This window comes from Oncorhynchus nerka, linkage group LG27 (genome assembly GCF_034236695.1).
Source record: "Oncorhynchus nerka isolate Pitt River linkage group LG27, Oner_Uvic_2.0, whole genome shotgun sequence".
Lineage (NCBI taxonomy): Eukaryota > Metazoa > Chordata > Actinopteri > Salmoniformes > Salmonidae > Oncorhynchus > Oncorhynchus nerka.
In genome coordinates, this window is record NC_088422.1 from 35,426,716 (window position 1) to 35,443,505 (window position 16,790).

Consider the following 16,790-nt stretch of genomic DNA (forward strand, 5'->3'; position numbering starts at 1 on the left):
TGTTTAGTTTAAGATGAAGCAAAGCAAAAGTGCTGTAGGAAATGAATAATAGTAACTGTTTCGGCCTTGAATCAAACTAATTTAAAACCATCTGAACGTGCAACGTTTAGGATTTTCATCAGACCATGAAACATTGCGTATATTGCTGACAAGGCCGGCCTGTAGTTTCCTCATGTGGACTGCCTTGTCTCAGTTTGAGTCAACTCAACTGTAAATGTTACTGCTCTGTCTCTATCATGTCAAATAAGAGAGCAATAGCACAACGGACAAGAAACTGACCAGTACCTCATGTTGCTTTGTCTTTTCTTTTGAGTTGGAGCCATGACAATGATGGTTGACAGTTTTAGTTTTATACATGTTTATTACTTGATAACAATCTCATTTATATACGCCTATATCAGCCATGCTTAATTTAAAGTTTACAATTGATTACAAATGTAGGACAATTCACATTTTTGTTCAAGATTGATTGCTTTTTCTCTATAGACATGGAATGCATAATAAGTTAAGGGCTTCATGTGACAGGTGGTTTCAGGTCGATACTGGGTTTCTTCAGCCTCCCTTAGACGGAGCGTCAGATAGATGGTGCTTTGATTTCTGATGTTGTAGTTCTCCAGCCTCTGGCCATCCTCGAGCTGCCTACCCTCATGAATCAGCCTCTGTTGGTTGGCAGGGACTGCCTCCTTGTTTTGTACCTTGGCTTTGAACTGGGTTACAGTCTCACCAGGCACCACATCATATGTGTGTGTCTGGCCCTTTTCGTTTTTCAGGAACACCTGGATAGGAGCGGGCTCCGTAATCAGCACCATCACTTTAGATCCTGAATGCAGGCCATAGTCGCTCAAAGTTTTTGAATCATCGCTGAGACTGATGTTGTTCCCATTGACGCCTAACAGCCTCTGCTTTGTTGTGGCCACTTCAAAGTGTTGTTGAATCAAACTCTTGAGAGACCCCACGGTGGTGTGTGGCGGAACTGTCAGGGGAAGTGAGTTCCCGTTCAAAAGCGTTATAGTGAGTTCCATGATAGATATCTGAAAGAGGATTTCATGTATTATTTATTTGGCCTTACATTAGCATAGCTCAATTGAATGTTTTGAATGAATTAGTTTAGTAACACTTTACTTAAAGCCTACAGGTGTAATGCTTTATAACGTGTTAAAAGCATGTATGATCTTTATAATAAGGCTAAAAATATGTAATGTTTTGTCTCTATCCAACATTTCAGCTGACTCAAATGGCTGGTATATAATGACAATCATTATGAGATGATTGAAAGACATAAGGGAGTCGTACACACTCATGACAAGTTACACTGTACAATGCATTCTAACTTTTATATTTACCTACAGGCTTTAACATTACCATTTATTCAGCCCATTGTAATAACTAACAAATTCTAAGATAATTTGCTTGATATGCTGTTAAGCTTTTTTTCTCCAGTACATTTCTGTAAAATAGGCCTGTTGTAGCTTAATAATGGAAAATGACTTACATGCTCAGTAGATATTGTTGAGAAGTTGTTGTTGTGAAGTCTTGCAAGTTTGTTTTAAGAAATACTGTTAGTAAATCCGTATGCTGACAATTGAAACTTATCCGATGAAAGATGGTGATAGTTCTGTCAGTGTACATCTGAGCAGTCTGTATATATAACATCTGATCTGCCCCTGCCCCGCCCCTCAAATTGAGATTCGTTTTTCCCTCTCTGCCGCGCAGCTTTCGGTTTCTAATATAAAATAATGGTGTAGTCTGCTGCTGTTTGCAGAAAGTTGAGTGCAATAAATTGTTTCTTTGATATTGCCCAATGGTAACTTGCCCCCATTCAAAGTATGCCCAATATTGATTTAATTTATGCATATCACACTGAAATTCACAAAGATCACTCTAGCTCGGGGAGTGTCAAACATTCGCACCGCGAGGGGTTCCAATCCTGCCCGCCGGTGACTAAAAATTAAACTGCAGTTTCTTGACTGTCTGTCCAGCTCTCCAATAATCACTAGGAGCCGGGGAGCATCGACAATTCATAATTTTGAGGCAAGGAAATATATATATTTTTGATGTCAGTGCCGCTCTGCAGACGTCGTTGAACACCGAATGCGGTCTTCGGGGTAAAATGAGTTTGACACCCCTGCTCTCGACCATTCCATATAATTCATTATTCTATATCGGGGTAGGCAACTATATAGATTCATCCTCCGGACGATTTTTGTCGGAGGGGATGATCCAGATGTCAGAACATAATTATAATAATTTGTACACTACAAATTGACCACAACTAAGCCAACAATTAGATTGTATTTACAAATAAAAATAAATTCATACTTTGATTACATTGAAACACGATCACATCTAGTTTTCTATTCGTGGGAGTCCTTGGTGAACAGATTTCTGCATAATTCCTGATGATTTTAGTCTTATTTTGACCTAAACCTTTGGGGAGCCAAAAACATATATAGTGGCCCGGTTTGGCCCGCAGTCCACCTTTTGCTGAACCCTTTTCTAGATCATTCCCTATCATTGAACCAGGTTCTAGGTCATTCCCTATCATTGAACCAGGTTCTAGGTCATTCCCTATCATTCTATATAATTCCCTATTTTTCAACACAGATATGTCAAACACCAGAAAGGAAAGAGAAACCTAATGTCATTATCAATGAAACCCAACCTCATTGGGAAAACCCAGGTCCACATGATACTGGCAATGATGAGGAATTGCAGGTATTTTGTGATACGTCAGACATATACCTTTGTGAATGCAGAGGTCATTTTAACAGCAATACAAATAAAATACTATATACTATACCCTGCCTCATCCTCCCCAAAATGATGTCAACACATGTTTATATTGTCAGTAGTTGAATCATGTCATTCAGACTACACATCTTAGTCAGACTGTACCCAATGTTATTCACCCGTATGTTCTCTAGTACAAACAGTAACCAGTGGATGTAGAGTAACTTCTATATTCTCCAGTAACTTATGTTCTCCTCTTTCATTTCTGCCTCTATGGATATTTCCAGGGGTCAATGACCTCTGTGCATTTGACTGATGTGATTCTAATGAGTCAGAACTGATGTCTGCCATGTCAGCTGAGGTCAGTGGTGTTAAAAGCAGTTCAATCAGGTGTAGACTTCTGAGAAGTATAGGTGTTTACTGTTAGTTGTTGTTTCCTGTGCCATCCCATGAAGCTTAGCCTATTCTCTCACTAAGTATGTGAGGACACCTTCCACCGCTGATGTCCTGTTAGTAAAATACAAAGTCATTTTACATTACAGATGTGCCTTGAGACAGAATTCTTGGTCATTCTAATTTCTGTCATAAGCAATGAGAGCAGAGAAAGCTTGGGTGTTTATATTTTTAGCCATATGACTTAGCAGCCATTACAGTCATGGCGTAAGATGCTCCAATTTATCTAAGAAGGCAGATAGGGAAGGTATACCAAAGAAAATGTATTGAATACTTAAACTACAACAGTGATTCTCAGGGGGTCTGAGAGACTTTTCAATGAGCCTGGGGTGGACAACAATTTTCAGGCGGACGCTGTTTGCATGACCGGCCTCATGAAACAAAAACTAAAAACAAACAAACCAAAATATCTCAGGTTTTAGTTTGGTACTGTTTCAAATACAAAACATGACATGCATCCAGTAGATGATGGGCGCAGTGTTTTGGAAACGGATGTAACCTTTGACACTGACGAGAGCTGTGGCCTGCTTTTCTTTCCGGAGCAGAGAGCAGCTGAAAGCAGTGATAACAGGGGTAGTGTTGAGGTGGATCGACTGAAGTTGAGGATCCCTGGTGTCTGTGATGCACGCCGTTTGGTAAGACGCAGACCCGGAGGGGAGCGCGAGACTGAGGAGACCCTGTCTGTCCTTCTGAGTTTTGATGTAGAGTGTTTGCTTCCGAAACATGACCCGCCAAGCCGTGGTTCTTAACACCCGCCTGCTTAACCCGGAAGCCAGCTGCACCTATGTGTCGGAGGAAACACCGTTCAACTGATGACTGAAGTCAGCCTGCAGGCGCCAGGCCCACCACAATGAGTCGCTAGAGCGCGATGAGCCAAGCAAAGCCCCCCCGGCCAAACCCTCCCCTAACCCGGACGACGCTGGGCCGATTGTGCGCCGCCCATGGTACTCATGGTCACATCCGGCATTGACACAGCCTGTGTTTGATCCCAGGCTGTAATGACGCCGCAACACTGCAATGCAGTGCCTTAGACCACTGCGCCACTTAGAGGCCCCACATGCACCTTTTTCAATATTAAATTGAATGTTATTGAGAAAATAAAGGTTTCATAATGTATTTTTTGCTAATGTCCTTTATGAATTTCAAAGTAATCTGAGAAGAAATCATCTAGTTTTTCAAAAGTATCTGTATTTTCAGTTTACATGTAATCAATTACACCCCAACCCTGTTTGTGGTTGACTCGTAAGAATGTGGGGCTACTTTGATTTGCAAACTATGCCAAGGTAAATGTGTCCTTTGCCAAGACCTTTCCTCTTTTCTCTCTGTCTTTTCAGCCAATCAGCCTCTGCTCTGAGAACCCCCCTTGTCTTTCCTGACAACAGTTGCTTTTATCATAGTCACATTGTTTGAATTCACTTGAAGAAAACTTTCTTCAACTCTGACCACCACCATGACAACAAATAAACTGTCTACGTGTTTTTCAGTGGCATTCTCTCGGCCTTGGGCAGTCTTCTATCAACACAACATGGCAGCAGCACAATATGGTAGTAGCACAAAGATGGTACAAACATTATTGGGCACAGACAGTTATTGTCATGCCTGTACATTCATTTGAATCCATTCTAATGCTGTTTTAGGGTAAGAGGGGGGCAGACTCCACAGAAAGGTGAATAGTAGTTATTGGCCTGCCTTGAAGATGAACTGGAAAGTGTGGACCCCTTCCAGTTCATCAACATCAACTATGTGTCTGTACAGGTGAGCAGTTCTCATTGGCTTTTCTTTTAAGGATGCATACATTTGGAATATACCGTGGTGCTCTGTTGCCAATCTGTGTTTTTGTGTTTTCAGTTTTGAGTGCTGTTGACCAAATTGGTGGCATTATTTTGGAATGCTTAGCTTGCATCTGTGAGGAAGTGAAGCCTCCCAAGATCTTCTCCCAAATGACTGAATGAAGAGGGCACCGTGTGTGTGCCTCAGGAGTTACATAATGTTACAAGGGCTGGCCTGTGAATGCCAGTGCAGCAAGCTGGTACAACCAGGCAAATTGACTGGGGTGGTGTTTAGGACTTTGGTCAAATGCTACACAAGGTACAAAACTAACAGAATCCTAACACATTCAATGTGTTGCTCACATGCAAAATAACCTATAACTGAAATAATACGTCTTAATTGTATTCTAACTGATATTTAAAATATTTAATGAATTGAAACACTTGAGTATGCTTCCTTTGTGCCAAGGTGTATTTTGGTTTGAGCAATGGTAAATACATGTTACCTATTCTTCATAGATACACATTTATATTTGTTTAGTTTAAGATGAAGCAAAGCAAAAGTGCTGTAGGAAATGAATAATAGTAACTGTTTCGGCCTTGAATCAAACTAATTTAAAACCATCTGAACGTGCAACGTTTAGGATTTTCATCAGACCATGAAACATTGCGTATATTGCTGACAAGGCCGGCCTGTAGTTTCCTCATGTGGACTGCCTTGTCTCAGTTTGAGTCAACTCAACTGTAAATGTTACTGCTCTGTCTCTATCATGTCAAATAAGAGAGCAATAGCACAACGGACAAGAAACTGACCAGTACCTCATGTTGCTTTGTCTTTTCTTTTGAGTTGGAGCCATGACAATGATGGTTGACAGTTTTAGTTTTATACATGTTTATTACTTGATAACAATCTCATTTATATACGCCTATATCAGCCATGCTTAATTTAAAGTTTACAATTGATTACAAATGTAGGACAATTCACATTTTTGTTCAAGATTGATTGCTTTTTCTCTATAGACATGGAATGCATAATAAGTTAAGGGCTTCATGTGACAGGTGGTTTCAGGTCGATACTGGGTTTCTTCAGCCTCCCCTTAGACGGAGCGTCAGATAGATGGTGCTTTGATTTCTGATGTTGTAGTTCTCCAGCCTCTGGCCATCCTCGAGCTGCCTACCCTCATGAATCAGCCTCTGTTGGTTGGCAGGGACTGCCTCCTTGTTTTGTACCTTGGCTTTGAACTGGGTTACAGTCTCACCAGGCACCACATCATATGTGTGTGTCTGGCCCTTTTCGTTTTTCAGGAACACCTGGATAGGAGCGGGCTCCGTAATCAGCACCATCACTTTAGATCCTGAATGCAGGCCATAGTCGCTCAAAGTTTTGAATCATCGCTGAGACTGATGTTGTTCCCATTGACGCCTAACAGCCTCTGCTTTGTTGTGGCCACTTCAAAGTGTTGTTGAATCAAACTCTTGAGAGACCCCACGGTGGTGTGTGGCGGAACTGTCAGGGGAAGTGAGTTCCCGTTCAAAAGCGTTATAGTGAGTTCCATGATAGATATCTGAAAGAGGATTTCATGTATTATTTATTTGGCCTTACATTAGCATAGCTCAATTGAATGTTTTGAATGAATTAGTTTAGTAACACTTTACTTAAAGCCTACAGGTGTAATGCTTTATAACGTGTTAAAAGCATGTATGATCTTTATAATAAGGCTAAAAATATGTAATGTTTTGTCTCTATCCAACATTTCAGCTGACTCAAATGGCTGGTATATAATGACAATCATTATGAGATGATTGAAAGACATAAGGGAGTCGTACACACTCATGACAAGTTACACTGTACAATGCATTCTAACTTTTATATTTACCTACAGGCTTTAACATTACCATTTATTCAGCCCATTGTAATAACTAACAAATTCTAAGATAATTTGCTTGATATGCTGTTAAGCTTTTTTCTCCAGTACATTTCTGTAAAATAGGCCTGTTGTAGCTTAATAATGGAAAATGACTTACATGCTCAGTAGATATTGTTGAGAAGTTGTTGTTGTGAAGTCTTGCAAGTTTGTTTTAAGAAATACTGTTAGTAAATCCGTATGCTGACAATTGAAACTTATCCGATGAAAGATGGTGATAGTTCTGTCAGTGTACATCTGAGCAGTCTGTATATATAACATCTGATCTGCCCCGCCCCGCCCCTCAAATTGAGATTCGTTTTTTCCTCTCTGCCGCGCAGCTTTCGGTTTCTAATATAAAATAATGGTGTAGTCTGCTGCTGTTTGCAGAAAGTTGAGTGCAATAAATTGTTTCTTTGATATTGCCCAATGGTAACTTGCCCCATTCAAAGTATGCCCAATATTGATTTAATTTATGCATATCACACTGAAATTCACAAAGATCACTCTAGCTCGGGGGGGAGTGTCAAACATTCGCACCGCGAGGGGTTCCAATCCTGCCCGCCGGTGACTAAAAATTAAACTGCAGTTTCTTGACTGTCTGTCCAGCTCTCCAATAATCACTAGGAGCCGGGGAGCATCGACAATTCATAATTTTGAGGCAAGGAAATATATATATTTTTGATGTCAGTGCCGCTCTGCAGACGTCGTTGAACACCGAATGCGGTCTTCGGGGTAAAATGAGTTTGACACCCCTGCTCTCGACCATTCCATATAATTCATTATTCTATATCGGGGTAGGCAACTATATAGATTCATCCTCCGGACGATTTTTGTCGGAGGGGATGATCCAGATGTCAGAACATAATTATAATAATTTGTACACTACAAATTGACCACAACTAAGCCAACAATTAGATTGTATTTACAAATAAAAATAAATTCATACTTTGATTACATTGAAACACGATCACATCTAGTTTTCTATTCGTGGGAGTCCTTGGTGAACAGATTTCTGCATAATTCCTGATGATTTTAGTCTTATTTTGACCTAAACCTTTGGGGAGCCAAAAACATATATAGTGGCCCGGTTTGGCCCGCAGTCCACCTTTTGCTGAACCCTTTTCTAGATCATTCCCTATCATTGAACCAGGTTCTAGGTCATTCCCTATCATTGAACCAGGTTCTAGGTCATTCCCTATCATTCTATATAATTCCCTATTTTTCAACACAGATATGTCAAACACCAGAAAGGAAAGAGAAACCTAATGTCATTATCAATGAAACCCAACCTCATTGGGAAAACCCAGGTCCACATGATACTGGCAATGATGAGGAATTGCAGGTATTTTGTGATACGTCAGACATATACCTTTGTGAATGCAGAGGTCATTTTAACAGCAATACAAATAAAATACTATATACTATACCCCTGCCTCATCCTCCCAAAATGATGTCAACACATGTTTATATTGTCAGTAGTTGAATCATGTCATTCAGACTACACATCTTAGTCAGACTGTACCCAATGTTATTCACCCGTATGTTCTCTAGTACAAACAGTAACCAGTGGATGTAGAGTAACTTCTATATTCTCCAGTAACTTATGTTCTCCTCTTTCATTTCTGCCTCTATGGATATTTCCAGGGGTCAATGACCTCTGTGCATTTGACTGATGTGATTCTAATGAGTCAGAACTGATGTCTGCCATGTCAGCTGAGGTCAGTGGTGTTAAAAGCAGTTCAATCAGGTGTAGACTTCTGAGAAGTATAGGTGTTTACTGTTAGTTGTTGTTTCCTGTGCCATCCCATGAAGCTTAGCCTATTCTCTCACTAAGTATGTGAGGACACCTTCCACCGCTGATGTCCTGTTAGTAAAATACAAAGTCATTTTACATTACAGATGTGCCTTGAGACAGAATTCTTGGTCATTCTAATTTCTGTCATAAGCAATGAGAGCAGAGAAAGCTTGGGTGTTTATATTTTTAGCCATATGACTTAGCAGCCATTACAGTCATGGCGTAAGATGCTCCAATTTATCTAAGAAGGCAGATAGGGAAGGTATACCAAAGAAAATGTATTGAATACTTAAACTACAACAGTGATTCTCAGGGGGTCTGAGAGACTTTTCAATGAGCCTGGGGTGGACAACAATTTTCAGGCGGACGCTGTTTGCATGACCGGCCTCATGAAACAAAAACTAAAAACAAACAAACCAAAATATCTCAGGTTTTAGTTTGGTACTGTTTCAAATACAAAACATGACATGCATCCAGTAGATGATGGGCGCAGTGTTTTGGAAACGGATGTAACCTTTGACACTGACGAGAGCTGTGGCCTGCTTTTCTTTCCGGAGCAGAGAGCAGCTGAAAGCAGTGATAACAGGGGTAGTGTTGAGGTGGATCGACTGAAGTTGAGGATCCCTGGTGTCTGTGATGCACGCCGTTTGGTAAGACGCAGACCCGGAGGGGAGCGCGAGACTGAGGAGACCCTGTCTGTCCTTCTGAGTTTTGATGTAGAGTGTTTGCTTCCGAAACATGACCCGCCAAGCCGTGGTTCTTAACACCTGCCTGCTTAACCCGGAAGCCAGCTGCACCTATGTGTCGGAGGAAACACCGTTCAACTGATGACTGAAGTCAGCCTGCAGGCGCCAGGCCCACCACAATGAGTCGCTAGAGCGCGATGAGCCAAGCAAAGCCCCCGGCCAAACCTCCCCTAACCCGGACGACGCTGGGCCGATTGTGCGCCGCCCATGGTACTCATGGTCACATCCGGCATTGACACAGCCTGTGTTTGATCCCAGGCTGTAATGACGCCGCAACACTGCAATGCAGTGCCTTAGACCACTGCGCCACTTAGGAGGCCCCACATGCACCTTTTTTCAATATTAAATTGAATGTTATTGAGAAAATAAAGGTTTCATAATGTATTTTTTTGCTAATGTCCTTTATGAATTTCAAAGTAATCTGAGAAGAAATCATCTAGTTTTTCAAAAGTATCTGTATTTTCAGTTTACATGTAATCAATTACACCCCAACCCTGTTTGTGGTTGACTCGTAAGAATGTGGGGCTACTTTGATTTGCAAACTATGCCAAGGTAAATGTGTCCTTTGCCAAGACCTTTCCTCTTTTCTCTCTGTCTTTTCAGCCAATCAGCCTCTGCTCTGAGAACCCCCCTTGTCTTTCCTGACAACAGTTGCTTTTATCATAGTCACATTGTTTGAATTCACTTGAAGAAAACTTTCTTCAACTCTGACCACCACCATGACAACAAATAAACTGTCTACGTGTTTTTCAGTGGCATTCTCTCGGCCTTGGGCAGTCTTCTATCAACACAACATGGCAGCAGCACAATATGGTAGTAGCACAAAAGATGGTACAAACATTATTGGGCACAGACAGTTATTGTCATGCCTGTACATTCATTTGAATCCATTCTAATGCTGTTTTAGGGTAAGAGGGGGGCAGACTCCACAGAAAGGTGAATAGTAGTTATTGGCCTGCCTTGAAGATGAACTGGAAAGTGTGGACCCCTTCCAGTTCATCAACATCAACTATGTGTCTGTACAGGTGAGCAGTTCTCATTGGCTTTTCTTTTAAGGATGCATACATTTGGAATATACCGTGGTGCTCTGTTGCCAATCTGTGTTTTTGTGTTTTCAGTTTTGAGTGCTGTTGACCAAATTGGTGGCATTATTTTGGAATGCTTAGCTTGCATCTGTGAGGAAGTGAAGCCTCCCAAGATCTTCTCCCAAATGACTGAATGAAGAGGGCACCGTGTGTGTGCCTCAGGAGTTACATAATGTTACAAGGGCTGGCCTGTGAATGCCAGTGCAGCAAGCTGGTACAACCAGGCAAATTGACTGGGGTGGTGTTTAGGACTTTGGTCAAATGCTACACAAGGTACAAAACTAACAGAATCCTAACACATTCAATGTGTTGCTCACATGCAAAATAACCTATAACTGAAATAATACGTCTTAATTGTATTCTAACTGATATTTAAAATATTTAATGAATTGAAACACTTGAGTATGCTTCCTTTGTGCCAAGGTGTATTTTGGTTTGAGCAATGGTAAATACATGTTACCTATTCTTCATAGATACACATTTATATTTGTTTAGTTTAAGATGAAGCAAAGCAAAAGTGCTGTAGGAAATGAATAATAGTAACTGTTTCGGCCTTGAATCAAACTAATTTAAAACCATCTGAACGTGCAACGTTTAGGATTTTCATCAGACCATGAAACATTGCGTATATTGCTGACAAGGCCGGCCTGTAGTTTCCTCATGTGGACTGCCTTGTCTCAGTTTGAGTCAACTCAACTGTAAATGTTACTGCTCTGTCTCTATCATGTCAAATAAGAGAGCAATAGCACAACGGACAAGAAACTGACCAGTACCTCATGTTGCTTTGTCTTTTCTTTTGAGTTGGAGCCATGACAATGATGGTTGACAGTTTTAGTTTTATACATGTTTATTACTTGATAACAATCTCATTTATATACGCCTATATCAGCCATGCTTAATTTAAAGTTTACAATTGATTACAAATGTAGGACAATTCACATTTTTGTTCAAGATTGATTGCTTTTTCTCTATAGACATGGAATGCATAATAAGTTAAGGGCTTCATGTGACAGGTGGTTTCAGGTCGATACTGGGTTTCTTCAGCCTCCCCTTAGACGGAGCGTCAGATAGATGGTGCTTTGATTTCTGATGTTGTAGTTCTCCAGCCTCTGGCCATCCTCGAGCTGCCTACCCTCATGAATCAGCCTCTGTTGGTTGGCAGGGACTGCCTCCTTGTTTTGTACCTTGGCTTTGAACTGGGTTACAGTCTCACCAGGCACCACATCATATGTGTGTGTCTGGCCCTTTCGCTTTTTCAGGAACACCTGGATAGGAGCGGGCTCCGTAATCAGCACCATCACTTTAGATCCTGAATGCAGGCCATAGTCGCTCAAAGTTTTTGAATCATCGCTGAGACTGATGTTGTTCCCATTGACGCCTAACAGCCTCTGCTTTGTTGTGGCCACTTCAAAGTGTTGTTGAATCAAACTCTTGAGAGACCCCACGGTGGTGTGTGGCGGAACTGTCAGGGAAGTGAGTTCCCGTTCAAAAGCGTTATAGTGAGTTCCATGATAGATATCTGAAAGAGGATTTCATGTATTATTTATTTGGCCTTACATTAGCATAGCTCAATTGAATGTTTTGAATGAATTAGTTTAGTAACACTTTACTTAAAGCCTACAGGTGTAATGCTTTATAACGTGTTAAAAGCATGTATGATCTTTATAATAAGGCTAAAAATATGTAATGTTTTGTCTCTATCCAACATTTCAGCTGACTCAAATGGCTGGTATATAATGACAATCATTATGAGATGATTGAAAGACATAAGGGAGTCGTACACACTCATGACAAGTTACACTGTACAATGCATTCTAACTTTTATATTTACCTACAGGCTTTAACATTACCATTTATTCAGCCCATTGTAATAACTAACAAATTCTAAGATAATTTGCTTGATATGCTGTTAAGCTTTTTTTCTCCAGTACATTTCTGTAAAATAGGCCTGTTGTAGCTTAATAATGGAAATGACTTACATGTTCAGTAGATATTGTTGAGAAGTTGTTGTTGTGAAGTCTTGCAAGTTTGTTTTAAGAAATACTGTTAGTAAATCCGTATGCTGACAATTGAAACTTATCCGATGAAAGATGGTGATAGTTCTGTCAGTGTACATCTGAGCAGTCTGTATATATAACATCTGATCTGCCCCGCCCCGCCCCTCAAATTGAGATTCGTTTTTTCCCTCTCTGCCGCGCAGCTTTCGGTTTCTAATATAAAATAATGGTGTAGTCTGCTGCTGTTTGCAGAAAGTTGAGTGCAATAAATTGTTTCTTTGATATTGCCCAATGGTAACTTGCCCCCATTCAAAGTATGCCCAATATTGATTTAATTTATGCATATCACACTGAAATTCACAAAGATCACTCTAGCTCGGGGGGAGGTCAAACATTCGCACCGCGAGGGGTTCCAATCCTGCCCGCCGGTGACTAAAAATTAAACTGCAGTTTCTTGACTGTCTGTCCAGCTCTCCAATAATCACTAGGGAGCCGGGGAGCATCGACAATTCATAATTTTGAGGCAAGGAAATATATATATTTTTGATGTCAGTGCCGCTCTGCAGACGTCGTTGAACACCGAATGCGGTCTTCGGGGTAAAATGAGTTTGACACCCCTGCTCTCGACCATTCCATATAATTCATTATTCTATATCGGGGTAGGCAACTATATAGATTCATCCTCCGGACGATTTTTGTCGGAGGGGATGATCCAGATGTCAGAACATAATTATAATAATTTGTACACTACAAATTGACCACAACTAAGCCAACAATTAGATTGTATTTACAAATAAAAATAAATTCATACTTTGATTACATTGAAACACGATCACATCTAGTTTTCTATTCGTGGGAGTCCTTGGTGAACAGATTTCTGCATAATTCCTGATGATTTTAGTCTTATTTTGACCTAAACCTTTGGGGAGCCAAAAACATATATAGTGGCCCGGTTTGGCCCGCAGTCCACCTTTTGCTGAACCCTTTTCTAGATCATTCCCTATTGAACCAGGTTCTAGGTCATTCCCTATCATTGAACCAGGTTCTAGATCATTCCCTATCATTGAACCAGGTTCTAGATCATTCCCTATCATTGAACCAGGTTCTAGGTCATTCCCTATCATTCTATATAATTCCCTATTTTTCAACACAGATATGTCAAACACCAGAAAGGAAAGAGAAACCTAATGTCATTATCAATGAAACCCAACCTCATTGGGAAAACCCAGGTCCAGATGATACTGGCAATGATGAGGAATTGCAGGTATTTTGTGATACGTCAGACATATACCTTTGTGAATGCAGAGGTCATTTTAACAGCAATACAAATAAAATACTATATACTATACCCTGCCTCATCCTCCCCAAAATGATGTCAACACATGTTTATATTGTCAGTAGTTGAATCATGTCATTCAGACTACACATCTTAGTCAGACTGTACCCAATGTTATTCACCCGTATGTTCTCTAGTACAAACAGTAACCAGTGGATGTAGAGTAACTTCTATATTCTCCAGTAACTTATGTTCTCCTCTTTCATTTCTGCCTCTATGGATATTTCCAGGGGTCAATGACCTCTGTGCATTTGACTGATGTGATTCTAATGAGTCAGAACTGATGTCTGCCATGTCAGCTGAGGTCAGTGGTGTTAAAAGCAGTTCAATGAGGTGTAGACTTCTGAGAAGTATAGGTGTTTAGTGTTTGTTGTTGTTTCCTGTGCCATCCCATGAAGCTTAGCCTATTCTCTCACTAAGTATGTGAGGACACCTTTCACAGCTGATGTCCTGTTAGTAAAATACAAAGTCATTTTACATTACAGATGTGCCTTGAGACAGAATTCTTGGTCATTCTAATTTCTGTCATAAGCAATGAGAGCAGAGAACGCTTGGGTGTTTATATTTTTAGCCATATGACTTAGCAGCAATTACAGTCATGGCGTAAGATGCTCCAATTTATCTAAGATGGCAGATTGGGAAGGTATACCAAAGAAAATGTATTGAATACTTAAACTACAACAGTGATTCTCAACAGGGGGTCTGAGAGACTTTTCAATGAGCCTGGGGTGGACAACAATTTTCAGGCGGACGCTGTTTGCATGACAGGCCTCAAGAAACAAAAACTAAAAACAAACAAACCAAAATATCTCAGGTTTTAGTTTGGTACTGTTTCAAATACAAAACATGACATGCATCCAGTAGATGATGGGGCAGTGTTTTGGAAACGGATGTAACCTTTGAGACTGACGAGAGCTGTGGCCTGCTTTTCTTTCCGGAGCAGAGAGCAGCTGAAAGCAGTGATAACAGGGGAAGTGTTGAGGTGGATCGACTGAAGTTGAGGATCCCTGGTGTCTGTGATGCACGCCGTTTGGTAAGACGCAGACCCGGAGGGGAGCGCGAGACTGAGGAGACCCTGTCTGTCCTTCTGAGTTTTGATGTAGAGTGTTTGCTTCCGAAACATGACCCGCCAAGCCGTGGTTCTTAACACCCGCCTGCTTAACCCGGAAGCCAGCTGCACCTATGTGTCGGAGGAAACACCGTTCAACTGATGACTGAAGTCAGCCTGCAGGCGCCAGGCCCACCACAATGAGTCGCTAGAGCGCGATGAGCCAAGCAAAGCCCCCCCGGCCAAACCCTCCCCTAACCCGGACGACGCTGGGCCGATTGTGCGCCGCCCATGGTACTCATGGTCACATCCGGCATTGACACAGCCTGTGTTTGATCCCAGGCTGTAGTGACGCCGCAACACTGCGATGCAGTGCCTTAGACCACTGCGCCACTCAGGAGGCCCCACATGCACCTTTTTTCAATATTAAATTGAATGTTATTGAGAAAATAAAGGTTTCATAATGTATTTTTTTGCTAATGTCCTTTATGAATTTCAAAGTAATCTGAGAAGAAATCATCTAGTTTTTCAAAAGTATCTGTATTTTCAGTTTACATGTAATCAATTACACCCCAACCCTGTTTGTGGTTGACTCGTAAGAATGTGGGGCTACTTTGATTTGCAAACTATGCCAAGGTAAATGTGTCCTTTGCCAAGACCTTTCCTCTTTTCTCTCTGTCTTTTCAGCCAATCAGCCTCTGCTCTGAGAACCCCCCTTGTCTTTCCTGACAACAGTTGCTTTTATCATAGTCACATTGTTTGAATTCACTTGAAGAAAACTTTCTTCAACTCTGACCACCACCATGACAACAAATAAACTGTCTACGTGTTTTTCAGTGGCATTCTCTCGGCCTTGGGCAGTCTTCTATCAACACAACATGGCAGCAGCACAATATGGTAGTAGCACAAAAGATGGTACAAACATTATTGGGCACAGACAGCTATTGTCATGCCTGTACATTCATTTGAATCCATTCTAATGCTGTTTTAGGGTAAGAGGGGGGCAGACTCCACAGAAAGGTGAATAGTAGTTATTGGCCTGCCTTGAAGATGAACTGGAAAGTGTGGACCCCTTCCAGTTCATCAACATCAACTATGTGTCTGTACAGGTGAGCAGTTCTCATTGGCTTTTCTTTTAAGGATGCATACATTTGGAATATACCGTGGTGCTCTGTTGCCAATCTGTGTTTTTGTGTTTTCAGTTTTGAGTGCTGTTGACCAAATTGGTGGCATTATTTTGGAATGCTTAGCTTGCATCTGTGAGGAAGTGAAGCCTCCCAAGATCTTCTCCCAAATGACTGAATGAAGAGGGCACCGTGTGTGTGCCTCAGGAGTTACATAATGTTACAAGGGCTGGCCTGTGAATGCCAGTGCAGCAAGCTGGTACAACCAGGCAAATTGACTGGGGTGGTGTTTAGGACTTTGGTCAAATGCTACACAAGGTACAAAACTAACAGAATCCTAACACATTCAATGTGTTGCTCACATGCAAAATAACCTATAACTGAAATAATACGTCTTAATTGTATTCTAACTGATATTTAAAATATTTAATGAATTGAAACACTTGAGTATGCTTCCTTTGTGCCAAGGTGTATTTTGGTTTGAGCAATGGTAAATACATGTTACCTATTCTTCATAGATACACATTTATATTTGTTTAGTTTAAGATGAAGCAAAGCAAAAGTGCTGTAGGAAATGAATAATAGTAACTGTTTCGGCCTTGAATCAAACTAATTTAAAACCATCTGAACGTGCAACGTTTAGGATTTTCATCAGACCATGAAACATTGCGTATATTGCTGACAAGGCCGGCCTGTAGTTTCCTCATGTGGACTGCCTTGTCTCAGTTTGAGTCAACTCAACTGTAAATGTTACTGCTCTGTCTCTATCATGTCAAATAAGAGAGCAATAGCACAACGGA

The 16,790-nt window shown here is 41.0% G+C and overlaps 1 protein-coding gene and 2 pseudogenes across 1 annotated transcript; all 3 read right to left on the reverse strand.

The window, feature by feature from the left end:
- Window positions 1-341: 341 nt before the first annotated feature.
- Window positions 342-1,635, reverse strand: LOC135565301 (polyubiquitin-like). The gene is made up of 2 exons (XM_065011613.1): window positions 1,493-1,635; window positions 342-1,031 (listed from the first exon to the last, which is right to left on the reverse strand). The coding sequence occupies exon 2, from the start codon at window positions 1,020-1,022 to the stop codon at window positions 420-422; it is 603 nt and encodes a 200-aa protein (XP_064867685.1). The 5' UTR covers window positions 1,023-1,031; window positions 1,493-1,635; the 3' UTR covers window positions 342-419.
- Window positions 1,636-5,827: 4,192 nt separating this feature from the next.
- On the reverse strand, window positions 5,828-7,120 carry LOC135565302 (polyubiquitin-like; annotated as a pseudogene).
- Window positions 7,121-11,314: 4,194 nt separating this feature from the next.
- Window positions 11,315-11,995, reverse strand: LOC135565303 (polyubiquitin-like; annotated as a pseudogene).
- Window positions 11,996-16,790: the final 4,795 nt, after the last annotated feature.